This window comes from Lissotriton helveticus, chromosome 2_1, assembly GCF_964261635.1.
Source record: "Lissotriton helveticus chromosome 2_1, aLisHel1.1, whole genome shotgun sequence".
Classification (NCBI taxonomy): domain Eukaryota; kingdom Metazoa; phylum Chordata; class Amphibia; order Caudata; family Salamandridae; genus Lissotriton; species Lissotriton helveticus.
This window is the reverse complement of record NC_136059.1, coordinates 800,085,609-800,102,707: the sequence shown is the minus strand read 5'-3', so window position 1 is coordinate 800,102,707 and position 17,099 is coordinate 800,085,609. Positions and strand designations below refer to the sequence as shown.

At 48.1% G+C, this 17,099-nt stretch overlaps 1 protein-coding gene across 5 annotated transcripts in view; it reads left to right on the top strand.

Annotated features, from left to right (window-relative positions):
- YTHDC2 (YTH N6-methyladenosine RNA binding protein C2) overlaps positions 1–17,099 on the top strand; it is a 1,035,502-nt gene that overhangs the window by 325,390 nt on the left and 693,013 nt on the right. For all 5 annotated transcript variants that reach the window (XM_078675531.1, XM_078675532.1, XM_078675530.1 and 2 more), the window contains one exon: positions 12,529–12,685. In XM_078675531.1, the coding sequence (XP_078531657.1) occupies positions 12,529–12,685 (157 nt within the window). The remainder of the gene's footprint in view (positions 1–12,528; positions 12,686–17,099) is intronic.

The following is a 17,099-nucleotide window of genomic DNA, read 5'->3' as shown; positions in this document are numbered from 1 at the left end:
CCCTAGTAAGGTGAAAACTTTAAAAACTCCTGAGGGAGCCCCCTGAAAAGTAGTTAGGGACCTCCCACAGATGGATTCTGTTGGGCACAGCCAAACCTGGGACCCAAAGGGCCCAAACCTGAACTGTCCCTCCAGCAAGCCAAACAGAGGGACCCAGCCTCCAGCTGTAGGTAGCCAGAGGTTGACCCTGAGAGCACAGTGCAACTCAGTTAAAGAGAGAAAGGCACACATGGTGGAAGATAATTGGAGGAAGAGGAGCCCTAAATTAGTGAAGCCTCACTTCAATACTCCATATCCAAACCAGCCTTTAACTTTGCATAAACACACCCAAGGTAGTGATTCCCTATGGTGGAGACCCTCTAATACCCAAAGGGTGAGGGACTGCTTAGTGGACCATGAGACAGGGGGTACCCATGCTAGTGCAGGTACTTCCTTATATGGCCACTCAGGCAATATAGGCTTACCTGGCCAAGGATAGCCTTATCTCCTTTCGTTTGGGGGGGGGGGGGGTTATGTAGGAAGGTGGCTACCTGACTATGGTTACCCCAGATTTTTTGCCTGTATTTAGCTGGTTTTTTGACTTAGTTGACCTGGTTCCCTGCTAATCAGGGCCCCAGGCCATCTGCTCTCTCTGTAAAATGGATTCCATGTACCCTAGGTACATACCACAATTGGAAATGGACTCCTTGTCAGCCCCTGTATAATGCACTATAGGTGCCCAGGGCATAGGGGCCACCAAGGCCTACCAGGGGCTGCAGCATATCTTTTGCCACCCCTGGCTGGTTCTTAAATTGACACAACTGGCTGATCACTCAGCTGGGGTAAGGAGGTGTAATCACCCCTTACTTAGATATAGTATACCTATATCTAAACCTATATCTGGACACATATAAACCTGTGAGCCACTCCTATGGAAGGCCTCATCAATCCTGGAGGCAGAGTGCGTGGTTTAATGTGAGATGGAGCTCTAGCATGAGCTGAGCCTGTCTGCAGCTGTCGGGAACAACTCCCTAAGCTGTTTCAGGATAATGCCATACTATATACTCTTAAGTGCATTATAATCCTCGCGGTTATATAGCAACTCTGGTTTGGCTTTATCAAAACATGTCGTGTAAGGTGTCATACGATTTGGAATACTATCCCCTCGCCAGTTCTGGCGACGGGGATAGCATTCCACCCCTCTAGAGGGGTAAGACATGTTACTTTACTTTAATGCGGTTAATTTCTAAAAGGGCCTTAGATCCACAAAATGAATGCCTCTGCCACAGACAAGAGTCTGACCCCCTGAAGCTGACCGAAACTCAGCCAAATGGGGCCTGGACAAAGGGTTTCCTGTCGCAGGGGGGTGTTACCACCCTCCAGACAGGAGATAGTGGATTGTAGCAGGGAGGTCTGAAAGAAACCAGTCACTGCCTGGGGCGCACAAGGCTGCCCCTTGCATAATCCGGCCAAACCGGTTCTGGGGCACTCCAGCCCTCGTGCCAGGGCGGCCTGGATCAAAGGAAGGGGGTGTATCCACCCACTTCCTGGGTCCCACCCATAGGAGGGGACCTAGCAGGTAATCCAGCCCCCAAAATTAGTATAAGACTGGGAGCAGTGCCAATGCACTTCAGATTATCCTGAAGAAACATAAGAAACGAATTCTGGACCCTTCGACATCCTACTCGACGTAGAAGCCCGAAGAATCTCCCTTGTGGTCAAGGAGTGACCACCCTGTGCAAACAGGCACCATCCAGCTATCGACATCTACTTTGTTGCAGTTCCCGCCGGAACTCGAGCGACAGAGATCGACGAGATCAAGCTTGCCTGCTTTCCAACAGCCCGATCCACAGTCCCTGCAGAGCTGAGACCCGTGGAGGCGACCGGAAGCGTGGGGCACGCCATCTTGAATTGACCACGAGACGCTGACCGTGCAGCCCACGAGTGACCCTCGAAGCTGTACACCGGGGTTTGAGAAGCCCCAACCCTGAGCCACTCTTGCACCGAAGCTCACCCCTCTACACTCATCGAGTGCTGCGTGGGGCCCTTCTGCTACTTTTGGCTCAACGCGTTGGCCCGGTCACTTGCCAGCCGGCTAGTGGCCCCTGTGCCGACGAAAACTTGAAATCGACCTGCGAATCTGGTTTCTCCAGATCTGCACCAGCTCCCCTGAAAAGGAGCCCCCACTCTGACCCTCCTGGTTCGAGTGAGAAGCAATCTCCCGGTTCCGCGTGGATTGCTTTTGCCAAGTGTTGTTTGCTCCAATCTTGAAGCCGACAGCGCCGACGGCGAGAGCCTGCGTGGGACAGATCGTGACCTGCTCCTGGACGTCGTAGATGCCCCAGAGCCCACGTGACAGCGGAGAGAAGCTCCTCGACAACGACCTGATTGCGCCCGACATTGCCTGGTTCCGTCCTGGTTCCACCCTGGTCACTGCTGAGTGACCCAGACTCTGTCCCCTCTGCTTTCAGGTACTTTTCGACTCGAGTCCACCCTTGGACTCCACCGGACACTTCTCTTTCACCCCGCCTGCAGCCCTTTCAGCTTCAAGCACCAAGAGCCTGCGTGACGAAACCCGACTCAACTTCGACCCTGTGCACCCACTTCCTGTGGGTGAGGTAACTTTGCTCCGCCGGTGTTCCCACACTGGTACACATCTCTAGGGTCTGTGTCTTAAGTTTTGTTCCTCTAGGTTCAGCGGAAGTGTCCTTAAACTTTAACTTTACAACTTTTACGCACCATTGGTTAACATTGGTGCATGCGTGCGCTTTCCGCACTGCTCCCGAATCCCGTGGGCCTCTCCCGACTTCAGCACTGCTTGTCCCGACTGCTCCCAGCGATTCCCTAGGCCCTAGGCCTAACCACTGCTCGATTGGTATCTCTTATACCACTAGTTTAGTATATGGTTTGAGTGGCCACCCGCCCTCATCCATAATTGTGCAACTTTGTATGTTTAAACTGTGCTTTTGATTTAACGCTTGTGCCCCTTTATTCATAAAGAATACTGGGGATTGTTTTTAGTAATAAACACATATATTTTTATAATATATACTTGTGTGGTGTCCTTTCATTTGATATTACAGGATTGTATGTGGTAAAACAGCTCGCTTAACACGACCTCTTAAGTTAAGCCTTTAGGCTGCTTAGTCCATGCTACCCCTAGGATAGCTTGTCTAACAAGGTTGACTTACAACCTGACACCATAAGGGATTGTTTGGTCTGATAATAGGTGGTTCCAGAATTGGAAACATCACCTATCAGGCCAACTTCTCACAGTGAGGGAGAGGATCAGCTGGGTGTCGTCGGCATAGGAAATTATGTAGAGGTCGTGTAGTCTGGCGATGCGAGCGAGGGGGGCCATGTAGACGTTGAGCAGCGTCGGGCTGAGGGAGGATCCCTGGGGGATGCCGCAGATGGTTTTGGTGGTTCCGGAATGGAACAGGGGGAGGAGGACTCTCTGGGTTCTGTCGGTGAGGAAGGAGGTGGTCCAGTCCAGGGCCTTGTCTCGGATTTCTGCGTCGTAGAGGCGTGTGCGTAGTGTGTGGTGGCAGACGGTGTCATCTATATCCTCCTCCCCTGCTGCAGTGGCACCCAAGACTCTTTCATTTGCCCTCACAGACCCACAGGCTGCTATTAGGGTGCTGATTTGGCTTTTCCTCCACTGATGGACATCCATTACGTCAGTCAGGTGGGTTTTGCTGATTGTTGAAAAGGTCCACACCCTACCTTTCATTTCTTCGCTTCCTCATCCTCTCATCCCCCCAGGTCAAATTGCAGCTGATCACACCTCACTCCTAATGCAGGAAGTCAGTCTGCTGGGCACGAGTGCCATCAAACAAGTAATGGACTCCGAGATGGGTTGGTGATGCTACTCTCATTTATGTGTCTGAGGAAGGACAAGTTCAAAATGCTCTGGTGCAGGTCCTCTTTGCCTTAGGTACTGGGGACTGGATTAGTGTCATTGAACTTGCAGGACACATATGTTTATATACTTTCCCTACAGTTTCTTAGATGCTACTAGCAGTTTATGATGGCGATGTACCACTTCCATTTTGCCATGCTTCCTTTACTCGGTCCCTTGGGCATTCATGAAAGGGATGGCAGTGGTTTCAGCTCATCTTCAGACGTCAGGAATACACATATTCTGCTATCTCGAGGACTGGATGCTCAAGGCAATTTTGCAAACGATAATTGCGGGCCACCTCTATACAAGGCAACTGTTTGACCTCTTTGGTTTTTTTTTTCCATCAGTGAAGCAATGCCCCAGGCAGAGGCTTCCCTTTTTAAGGACAATCCTGGATACAGTGACGTCCAAGGTTGTTTTACAGCCGAGGTAAATCTGGGACAGTTAGGATATGATCCTGATGTTTTGGGCACAGTCCTGGTTCTCAGTGAGATTGGTTCTCTGACTATTTGGGCTCTTGACCTTGTGCATCACGTTGTCCTGTACACCAGATGGCATATGAAAACCCTGTAGTGAAACTTCTAGTTTCAGTGTACCCAACAATCCAGCTAACCCTCTGATGCTATGCAGATATCTCAGGTCACGGCTCTGGATTTTCGTCGTGGCAGATATACACCAGCCTGACCGGCAGAAGGCCACTCTCACCCCTCGCCGCCCCGACTACACGCTTGTTATGAACGCATTACTGCTGGGGTGTAGGGGGTCCATTGGGAAAAGTGGAGATCTGAAACCTGTGGCCTCTAGTGGAACACTGGCTCCAGCTCAATTTGTTGAAGTTTCGTATTATCCTGCTTACACTGAATGCCTTTTTGCTGACCATCAGGGGGAGGTTGAAGCTGGTTCTCAATGAAAAGATGGCTTGTCGTGTGGTACTACAACAAACCGGGTGAAATGGGGTCCTGGATCCTATGCCAGGAGGCCTTGCCCCTTTGGAGATGGCTGAATCTGCAGCATATCTTTCTGATTGCCAATCACCTAGCAGGGTCCCTGAATGCCAGAGCAGACGAGCTGAGCAGGCTTCCGCTGGTGGACCATGAATGCCAAAACATCTTCAAATAGTGGGATCTGACTAGATCTGTTTACCACCGACAAGACCATACAATGCCAAAACATTTTCAACTGGACTGCCCTTTGAGGAAGTCATTAGAAGGTGCATTCTGTCTGCAATGTAACATAGGTTTCCTGTTTGATTTTCCACTGTTGCATTTCCTGCTTTGAGTTCTCAAGAAAATGAGGGCGTACTGTGGCCAAGTTTATCTTGACAACACCAGACTAGGCCAGGAGTGTGTGGCACCCAGATCCTTTGAGTCTGAGCATTTACCCTCTGATCTGTCTACGTCTGTGGGTCAGCCTCTTGTCTCAGCAACAGGTGAGGGTCATGTAGCCAAATATCTGCAACCTACGCATATATGCATGAAGATTAAGCGGCGATAGCTGAGTGTCTTTGATCTGCTGCTTGCGGTAGTGGATGTCATTCTTACAGCATGACATCCTTCAGCTAAATCCATTTAAGCTGGTTAATCAGAGGAGTCTGTCTCCTGGTGTGGGAACCGCAAAAAACACAGTTGATGGACAGAATGTAGAACAATGTCATACATTCACCCCAGTACAAGGATCTGGGCCTAAATCCATCGTTTTTTTGCACTCCACACCACCCTGGGTTAGACACTGGCTATATGCAAATCAGCTCTGACCCTGTGCCTCATGGGAACAGTCCAGTCCGAACTCCCCAGCCATGTCTTTCCCAGACCGGAATCAAGCATCCAAGGACCGGTTTCTGGCTATCAGCCTTCATTCAGCCTGAATAGCTTGACTCCAGTGGTGTGGAGAGCCTGGGACTCACGTCTGAGCATACCCAGCCCACTCTGGGTGAAAATTGCAAAAAACACAGTCGATGGACAGAATGTAGAACAATGTCATACATTCACCCCAGTACAAGGATCTGGGCCTAAATCCATCGTTTTTTTGCACTCCACACCACCCTGGGTTAGACACTGGCTATATGCAAATCAGCTCTGAGCCTGTGCCTCATGGGAACAGTCCAGTCCGAACTACCAAGCCATGTCTTTCCCAGACCGGAATCAAGCATCCAAGGACCGGTTTCTGGCTATCAGCCTTCATTCAGCCTGGATACCTTGACTCCAGTGGTGTGGAGAGCCTGGGACTCACGTCTGAGCATACCCAGCCTACTCGGGGTGAAAATTGCAAAAAACACAGTTGATGGACAGAATGTAGAACAATGTCATACATTCACCCCAGTACAAGGATCTGGGCCTAAATCCATCGTTTTTTTGCACTCCACACCACCCTGGGTTAGACACTGGCTATATGCAAATCAGCTCTGACCCTGTGCCTCATGGTAACAGTCTAGTCCGAACTACCAAGCCATGTCTTTCCCAGACCGGAATCAAGCATCCAAGGACCGGTTTCTGGCTATCAGCCTTCATTCAGCCTGGATAGCTTGACTCCAGTGGTGTGGAGAGCCTGGGACTCACGTCTGAGCATACCCAGCCCACTCGGTGTGAAAATTGCAAAAAACACAGTTGATGGACAGAATGTAGAACAATGTCATACATTCACCCCAGTACAAGGATCTGGGCCTAAATCCATCGTTTTTTTGCACTCCACACCACCCTGGGTTAGACACTGGCTATATGCAAATCAGCTCTGACCCTGTGCCTCATGGGAACAGTCCAGTCCGAACTACCAAGCCATGTCTTTCCCAGACCGGAATCAAGCATCCAAGGACCGGTTTCTGGCTATCAGCCTTCATTCAGCCTGGATTGCTTGACTCCAGTGGTGTGGAGAGCCTGGGACTCACGTCTGAGCATACCCAGCCCACTCGGGGTGAAAATTGCAAAAAATACAGTTGATGGACAGAATGTAGAACAATGTCATACATTCACCCCAGTACAAGGATCTGGCCCTAAATCCATCGTTTTGTTGCACTCCACACCACCCTGGGTTAGACACTGGCTATATGCAAATCAGCTCTGACCCTGTGCCTCATGGGAACAGTCCAGTCCGAACTACCAAGCCATGTCTTTCCCAGACCGGAATCAAGCATCCAAGGACCGGTTTCTGGCTATCAGCCTTCATTCAGCCTGGATTGCTTGACTCCAGTGGTGTGGAGAGCCTGGGACTCACGTCTGAGCATACCCAGCCCACTCGGGGTGAAAATTGCAAAAAACACAGTTGATGGACAGAATGTAGAACAATGTCATACATTCACCCCAGTACAAGGATCTGGGCCTAAATCCATCGGTTTTTTGCACTCCACACCACCCTGGGTTAGACACTGGCTATATGCAAATCAGCTCTGACCCTGTGCCTCATGGGAACAGTCCAGTCCGAACTACCAAGCCATGTCTTTCCCAGACCGGAATCAAGCATCAAGCATCCAAGTACCGTTTTCTGGCTATCAGCCTTCATTCAGGCTGGATAGCTTGACTCCAGTGGTGTGGAGAGCCTGGGACTCACGTCTGAGCATACCCAGCCCACTCGGGGTGAAAATTGCAAAAAACACAGTTGATGGACAGAATGTACCGCTTTTGGCCGCCATAAGTGTGGCAGGGTATGCTCAGACGTGAGTCCCTTGCTCACTTTGCCACTGGATTCAAGCAAGCCGGGCTGAAGACGGCTGGAATGCCAGAAACCGGTCTTCGGAAGCTTGTTACCGGTCCAATGTCTGAACTGGGGTGGCAGAGTGGGCTAAAGAACGGTGATGGATCAAACCCAGATCTTTTGACTGGGTGTGAGTGTTTTATTGATTCTGATGCTCTGTCCATCACCACCCCCTTTTGTACCGCTTTTGGCCGCCATAAGTGTGGCAGGGTATGCTCAGACGTGAGTCCCTTGCTCACTTTGCAACTGGATTCAAGCAAGCCGGGCTGAAGACGGCTGGAATGCCAGAAACCGGTCCTCGGAAGCTTGTTTCCGGTCCAGAGAAGGCATGGCTTGGCAGTTCGGGCTGGACTGTTCCCATGAGGCACAGGGTCAGACTGATTTGCATATAGCCATGTCTGAACTGGGGTGGCAGAGTGGGCTAAAGAACGGTGATGGATCAAACCCAGATCTTTTGACTGGGTGTGAGTGTTTGATTGGTTCTGATGCCGTGTCCATCACCACCCCCTTTTGTACCGCTTTTGGCCGCCATAAGTGTGGCAGGGTATGCTCAGACGTGAGTCCCTTGCTCACTTTGCCACTGGATTCAAGCAAGCCGGGCTGAAGACGGCTGGAATGCCAGAAACCGGTCCTCGGAAGCTTGTTTCCGGTCCAGAGAAGGCATGGCTTGGCAGTTCGGGCTGGACTGTTCCCATGAGGCACAGGGTCAGACTGATTTGCATATAGCCATGTCTGAACTGGGGTGGCAGATTGGGCTAAAGAACGGTGATGGATCAAACCCAGATCTTTTGACTGGGTGTGAGTGTTTGCTTTTTTCTAATGCTCTGTCCATCACCACCCCCTTTTGTACCGCTTTTGGCCGCCATAAGTGTGGCAGGGTATGCTCAGACGTGAGTCCCTTGCTCACTTTGCCACTGGATTCAAGCAAGCCGGGCTGAAGACGGCTGGAATGCCAGAAACCGGTCCTCGGAAGCTTGTTTCCGGTCCAGAGAAGGCATGGCTTGGCAGTTCAGGCTGGACTGTTCCCATGAGGCACAGGGTCAGACTGATTTGCATATAGCCATGTCTGAACTGGGGTGGCAGAGTGGGCTAAAGAACGGTGATGGATCAAACCCAGATCTTTTGACTGGGTGTGAGTGTTTGATTGGTTCTGATGCTCTGTCCATCACCACCCCCTTTTGTACCTGGTGTGGGAACCATCATCTATGCAGGCCAACTGACTGATCTTTGTTTTATTATTGGTCCAGCAAGGTCTTACAGTGGGCATAGTTAACGTTTATGTGTCAGCCATTTCTGCTTTTTATGTTTGCAAGAGCAAACTAGTTGTGATGCACTTTCTGAAAGTTGTGATCCACATATTTCCTCCCAAAATATTTGTTATGCCACAGTGGGACTTCAGTTTATTCCTCATATTCATGTGCTCACCATTTGAGCCAATGATCAATTGGTCTTTATGGCTTCTGCTGAGCCGTGGCTGGTAAGCAGGCCACTCCTGTTTGTACTGGCTGTTCTACACTAGTTACTACCATCATTATGGTCTGGCGCAAACGGGTGATGGACCAGAGCAACACATAGAACGAACCAGTCTAAAACAGTAACCCCACTGCTGCAGGGGAGGTTAGACATTGAGGGGACGGGGTCCTCTGCACGCGAGTGAGACAAACTATATAAAATATTGACACCTATAGAAGCTTTCAGAACCTCCCTATAGGCTAAGGTTGACGCCATTTACGTTGGTTTACTACATGATGACGACAGGAAACCAACAGAGAGTCCCAATCAGAGAAAACACCACTTGAGCTGCCACCCCAAACTTTGGAACTTTAGCAGCAAATGCAAGACTTGACAGAGCGAGTGTGCATCTTTGAGGACAGGACAGAAACGCTGGTTGTTGTTCAGGCGCAACAACATTACAGTGGGTGAAATACCTAAAGGCGCTGAAGGAAGTGATATGGTAGGCTTCCTAGAAATGTGGCTCAAAGAGTTTGCCGCCTCACATAGCCTATCAACCTTCTTCTCATTCCAACGAGGCCCCCAGCTGCCCTCCCATGCAACCGGTTGTCTCTAGGGTACTCTATTTCCTGGATTGCAATGCAATCCTGAGAGCAGCACAGCTGTCGGGTAACCTTGAGAAAGATAATCATTGACTACTGATTTTCCTCGACTATACTCTGGCAGTTCAGCACCAGTGGGCGTCTTTCATAGGTCTGAAAAAAAAGCTTTGAGACTGGGCCTATAATGTTCCCAGTGACTGTCAAGATCGTGGCAGGATAGAAAACCTACTTCTTTCCCAAAACTGAGGATGCTTTGAACTGGGCTGAAAACCAGGTGATCTCCTGTAGGACTTGTGAGATTTTGATGCTCTATGGTGGGCTCTAGACAAACTGTGGCAGCTATCTATTTCTATGGATTTGTGAACATCTTGTATCCCACACCCATTTGCCTCCTAAGTGGTGCTCCCTAAAGGAGAGCTATGACTTTCTCAATTAACAGTGAGTTCCAAAACCTTACAAATTATCTGACATTGACACCCGCCAGATCGTCGAACTCTCATACTTTATGTGCCATCCATTACAATTGCTTGTTTTCTTTTTTAAACTTTTTGTTTTTCAGTTAGAGAGCTAGGTACACATTCTTTCTCTGTGCTCTGGACCTAACCATTTGCACATCCCAAAAAATGTTCAGTAGTAGTTGCTGGGGAAACAGCCTTTGGCTGCTTGCTAGTTGAGTTCCATTGATTATTATTCATCTTCCCCTTAACTACCCCTGATTAACTTGGGCTGGGAAAGTGCACTTAGTACTGCGCCACAGAATGCACTTTGACAGTACAGGTAGATACGGAGGGACCAATTACAATGAGAGCTGTTTACCGATCTCCATGGCCCAGTCATATGAATTCACTGTAATGATATGGAACATCACAGGAATGAACAGTCCAGGTAACCAGTTAAGCACTATTAGGTCCTCTCGCTCTTAGGCTCAGAGGCGTCCAGATTGCTGTGTTACAAGAATCACACCCAACGTTAAGAGAGAATAAAGGTTTCAAAGTGCTGAAAAGGTCACATCTTCACCACAAATTTTCCACATATGTTAAGGAAACCCTAATTTTGCTCAAAAGCAGGTGTTTCCTTTATAGTGAAAACGGTTAAAGCACCCCTTAGTGCAGATTTAGTTTGCCCATGGGTAAACTACATGGCGGCCCAATAGTCCTTGGCAGTATTTATGCCCAGCACACAGAGCAACAGGTCTTCCTGTACCAGTTATATGGCTACCTCTCAACTTGGACACATACCTCATGGATGTTAGGAAGGGACTTCAATAGTGTTCTTGACTTTTCCTTAGACAGGTCTCATCCACCTATCTGACATACCCAAACTGTTTATAATGCTATAATACTCTCACAAAAGCTCCAACACTAGAAAGAAAACAGATGTGTGCTGCCCCACAACCCCACCCATCCACTTCCTTCTGAGCCCGGTAAAATGACTGGTATTTATGATTAGACAGGACAGTCTGCTCTACTACTGTCTGTCCAGAAGTCTCTTCTTCTGACTATTTAGGCGAGTGGATATCCTATTGTAACCCACTGACACCATACCTGGATTGGGACAGAGCCCTCCCACCTATCCCCATCGGACACCTTCATCTCTCTCTATGCTGTAAGATACTAGCTTACAAAATACCCTTGCATGCCAGGTCCGAGACTACTTCTCATCCTATGATGCTATGGCTTCCCCATTAACAGTAGAATGGGAAACATTCAAGGTAGTGGCCCAAGAATTTGTATACATGCAGTGGTGAGCAGCAGTAAAACCCTGGAAATGATCTTGCTTGAGTAGAAAAAACCTACATTCGGACCTTGTGACAGCTAGTCACAGATACATTGGTAGGGAAATCCCAAGGCAAAATTGTTGAACAACAAGCAAACCTGTCTGAGAAGGTCCATTGCATAGACTATGCTGCATATACAACCCGTTCCTATTCAGAAGGTAATACATCTGACTGCCTTTCAGCTTAGATACTAAACGCTGAAACAAACCACCCTCTTTAGGACCCATGAATTGGAATCTATTAGCTGTGCCCTGAAGAAGAAAGAACCATAAATCATAATAGATGTATGAGTTTTGTATGTAATCTTCCGTTGTCCAAATTCTATATGAATTTATTTGATTTAGTGCTCTGAAACACCTAGGAGAGTTGTCAGTTTTTCCTTCCTGATGAACTGTGTCTCCTTGTTTTTGAGGAGCTCATCTCTTTCAATTTCTACAAGACATCTTATATCCAGTGCCGCAGATAGGGTTTTGTGAACATCTGAGATAAACATGATTGCATCACATGCTTTTCCTGCTGCTCTAAAAAGTATTGGTCCAACAAGAAAGCTTTTGATGTCATGCATGTGGTGTATGTTGATAAGGAGTTTTCGAGTGAGAAAGAAGAAACATGCAGATTAAAGAGCATTGATGAGAGATTCCACTCTTCCTTAACCCATTAAAACCCTTTCTCCTGTCCTTTCTTTGAGAAGATCATGGGGGCTGAAACATACTTTGCATGTATATTATGTTCTTCTCTAGAGCTCCTGTGGTTCTTTTGACTGATTCCTCCTTGAATCTTCGCCCCACACTGCTAATACAGTTGGGAAAGCAGTTTCTCCAGGGTCAGCTTAAACAATATCACTACAGAGGACGTTGAGGGCACAAAGGTGGAAGACTATAGTTCATCACCATATTTAAATAAAATAGTCCCTGGGAGGTAAAATAATAGGGGTGAAGTAGTTTGGAGTTTAGTGTTTTTCCTTTGTACTCTTCCTTTTAAAGCAGGACCTTTATCAAACACAGACTTCTAACAGTGTGAGTATGTACAAGCAAAAGTCATTGATCCCATAACAGTTTGATAATGCATTAGTTGACGTTGAGACTCTGATCAAAAAGTCTTCTTTATATTTTCATCTTATTCTGTTATAGGATGAAGTGCACGAGAGGGATCGCTTTAGTGACTTCTTATTAACAAAGTTGAGAGACATACTACAAAAGCATTCTACTCTAAAGCTGATTTTGTCCAGTGCTGCTTTGGATGTAAATCTGTTCCTCAGATATTTTTCAGGTTGTCCAGTCATCTATAGTAAGTACCTTTCTTTTTAAAAAATGGTTAAACTTTTCCTTTTAATTATATTATTAGGTAAAGGTGCTTAGAAAAAGAATATTCAATGTATTCATTTTCTTATGATGGTTATGTACCAATAGGACCTTTTCCTAATATCAGAGTACTCTAGCATATTGCACAAAGGATTGCGAGTGCAAAATGTATTGAATGCAAATCAAGAGGTAAAAAATGACATTGAGAAAACAAATGATGATGCAAGAAAATTCAGGGAGTTTTTGATAGACAAAAACGATTTTTGTGTATCTATTTTCCCAACACAAAGCCAGTTTAAGTTTGTTGTTCAAATCACAATGCTTTATACATTTTGGAACTAGCCGTTAGAAAGAACAATTGAAATGGGACCCGAGTGTTTTTTTAAAAGGAAACGTTGTAGTTGAGTACTGATTAGTCCTGCCTATGAGCTGAATTCTGGAAAACTATTTAATATTCGATAAAATACTTTTCTTTTGAATAGACAATTTTGAAAACAAAAGCATATTTTGGTAATCTGTCTGCAGGATTGGCCAAGCTGTATTTTTCTTAAAAATTATATGCAGAAAAAGTCACTAGAAAACCTCATTTATAAACCTTTTTAAAAAGAAATGTGCATTGTATCTAGATATGGTGCAGCGGTCAGAGGCTGAACACTGACTTCTATTTTTACCAAGCATAAACCACAAAAATCCTTTCCTGCCCTCACAGTAGCAGCTGTATCAGTTTACTTTTTTTTTTAAACAGAGAATGAGAATCCTGCCTTGTGATGAACAAGCTCTTAGCTTTTTCATCATGAAGGAGGGAGGGTTGCTTATACTCCGCGAAGTGACAAACTCCACGGAGTTTCGCAAGTGGCGGAGTGCAGCGCGAACTGCTGTTGTCGCTGATCTTCCTGCCGCTCGAGTAGAATTTCCACCCAAACGGCAGCTGGCGCTCACCACCTTACCGGTGATGAGCACGAGCGGGGAAAAACCTCTACGGCACTACATGGAGTGGAGTATTCTGCACTCCGCGAGCTCTGAGGAGCACGTTGTGCAGAAAACTCTGCAAACGGAGCCCAAGCCTACTTATGACCTCATTGAGGATTCCCCCAAAGAACAAGGAAGGTAAGGAATGCTTCCTTCTCTTTCAAGGTACCTTGCTGGCTAGTTATAAGCACTGAAAATGGTAGCAAGACCATCCACTGAATAGGCAGTAGTGTCTTGTAAAATTATGAAAATGCAGCCTGTCCTTCCTTAATTGGGTAAGCAATCACTAAAATCTCTGCAGGTTTCTGTTTACCGCAAGAGCCCACTTTGCAACTCCACATAAGGCCTTCCCTTTTAACATGTAGCTGATGCGTGAGTTTTTTTTAATAACCAACTTTATTTCGTTTATAGAAACAGCAAACATCATCTTCATGTTACAAATATTAAAAAGGAAGAAATAGAGAGATAATATGGCTATTTGAATCTGTAGATACATAGATATCGGCCCAAACAGGAGTCAATCCTCTCACTAAGATAGTCCGCGATAAGCCCATCATTTCCTCCACACCTTCTCATGTTTTTGAGGGCATCCACAAGCTTCATATATGGGCTTCTCCTGCTGTGCACACCAATCAACTCCAGTGCACCAGGTGGATAACGAGGGAGGTGCAGGCTACTTCCACAAATGAGCTAAATCTCACTTCGCCACTAAGCAGGCCGCACCTATTAAGAGAACATTGGCCTCCCAGCTTCTCCACCAGACCCAGCGATGCAATCTTGGAGGCTAATTCGATCGGACGTCTCGGGACCCCCGCATGCTCACGCGGCACCCTGTCTCAGAAGGGTCTCAACCCAGAGCATCTCCATGCGATGTGGAATCTACAGCGCACACCGAGAGGCTGAGCATCAGGAAACATCCGCTGTATACGTGTTGGAGACAGAGAGGCCATAGAAGGGATTTAGCCTGCATCATACGCAGGCGCGCAGACGTTGCATGGGGGTCCCATAAAGATGTCCTAGCAGGCCTTCGAACCCCACTATGTCGAGTTCTAGGCAGTATGCCGGGTCATCGCATCCACCCGTAAACCACTTGTTAATGAGCATTAGGTGTGTGGCTAAATAGTAGGCATAGACATCAGAAATCCCCAGCCACCATCAAAGGTCAACTTCTGTGCCATGTTAAAAGCCACTCTGTGGAGGTCAGGGACGAAACCATTGCTGGTAATAGGGTATGAGAAACTCATTCATACATAAAGGTAGTGGGGTAGACACATAATTTTAAAGACTGCACTGCGCCCCATCGGATTGAGCAGCAGCACCTTCCAGCAGCGTAATTCCTGTTCGAGGGAAGGGGCCAGGCCCTGGAAGTTAAGCATCCAGGCTAAATCCGGGAGGTGGGAAACGTGAATCCCCAAGTACTTACTCGTGTTACGGCGCGGAGGAACCACGTCTCCCTGTACCTCCACCCAAGACAGACTTGGCTGGGTTGATACGTAAGCCCAAGGCTTTTCCGTAGAGAAGGAAAATCTCCAGGCTCCTAGCATCGCAGGGTATGAGGCGTGCCTGCGGCTCAATGGCCAAGTCAAATAACTGTGGGGAGAGTGGGCACCCTTGACAGACCCCTGCTGGATTGGAAAAGGGGCGGATAGTATGTCGTTCACTCGAACCTGAGCCATGGGGTTGTGATAGAGGAGATGAACCATTCTCCGAAATGGTGGACACTGGCCAGCTCGCATCAGGACCGCCTCGTGGAACTCTCACAAGACTGTGTCAAAGGCCTTGTAGAATCCACTAGGAGGAGGACTAGACTCCCCTCAAACCCATGTGCCTATGAAATCTTCACTTGCACCCGTCGAATGCAGTGATCTGTGCTTCTACTCTGCATGAAACTACAGTGGTCTGGGTAAATAAGGTCTGTTAGGGCACAGGTCAGGTGCTTCGCCATCATTTTGGTGAATATCTTAAAATCCGTGTTGATGAGCGGGATCGGGTGGTATGAAGCACATTGGTCCGGAGGCATGCGTTCCTTGGGGATAACAACAATTGTGGCACAATCTAAGTCGGCAGGAAATGAACCCCGCTATATTGCCTTTATATCGAAATTTAGTAAATGAGGCATTATAATGGAGCAACATTTCTTGCAATATTATATGGGATACCCATCCAGTTCTGGATGTCTCCCCCGATTGAAGTCTGAACATAGCCATATCCGTTGGATAAAGACTCTAAGAAGCTGGAGCTGTTCGGCAAGCGGTTGTTCTCTTCGGCCAGCTTAGGGCTGCGGTCGGTGATCACCGCATGCCTATTGGGCCGCTATTCCCACACGGTGGGGGATACAGTTGCACAGGTGTTGCCTCAGTGTCTTGAAGAGACCCAAGCTGTGCTGTCTCAAGCTGTTGCCAAGGGTAAAAATGCAGCTAAGTTCGCTATTCTGTGTGGTTTGGACACCGCAGACTCACTAAGTAGAGCAATTTCTACGACTGTGGCTTTTCGTTCGGTACGCCTGGTTGAGATCTACCGGGTTCTCGCCGGATGTCCAAAGCTCACTCATGGACATGCCCTTTGATGTTTGGCGATAAAGCAGACAGTGCGCTGGAGCGTTTTAAGGACTCGCGGGCCACGGCCAAGTCCTTATGTCTTTCCACGAAAAGCCCAGCTACTCTTGGTTTTCGTTCTTTTCGTTGCCACAGAAGGGGCGCCCAGGCACGTTCCTTCAGCAAGCCTGTGCAGAACCAGCCTCAGCACGGCCGCGGCCGCGGTTTCCGCCGGGGTGAGTCTGGGAATCAGCGTTGGGGTCAGTCCACCTCCGCCCCCACTGCTTCTACCTCCAAATCTTCCTAATCCGAGCTTTGTGGGGCACCACACGCCAGTGGGTGGCAGGATCCGCCATCACCTCCCCTACTGGCATGCTATCACATCGGACAAGTGGGTGTTGCCGATCATACGCAAGGGTTACTCCCTTCCCTTTCAGTCCACCCCTCCAGCCATGCCACCTCATTACCACCGCATGTGGGGGGGACACTTGGCACTTTTCCAGCAGGAAGTCACGGCCCTCTTGGACAAGGGGTCCATCAAATGCGTTCCTGGGCCAGAAGTAGGGAGTGGTTGTTATTCCCACTACTTTCTGGTCCCCAAGAAAGACAAAGGGGGTGTGCGTCCCATCTTGACCTCCCGAACGTCAACCGCTTCCTCCCGAAGGAGAAGTTCAAGATGTTGACTTTGGCTCAGGTCTTGTCTGCTCTTGATCCAGGAGACTGGATGGTAGCAATAGACTTGCAGGACGCATATATTCATGTTCTCGTCCTGCTGGCCCACCAGTGTTACCTGCAGTTCATGGTAGGCCACGAGCACTTTACCGTGCGCCCCTTTGGCCTTAGCAACACCCCTCGGGTGTTCACAAAAGTGATGGCGGTGGTCGCAGCTCATCTGCC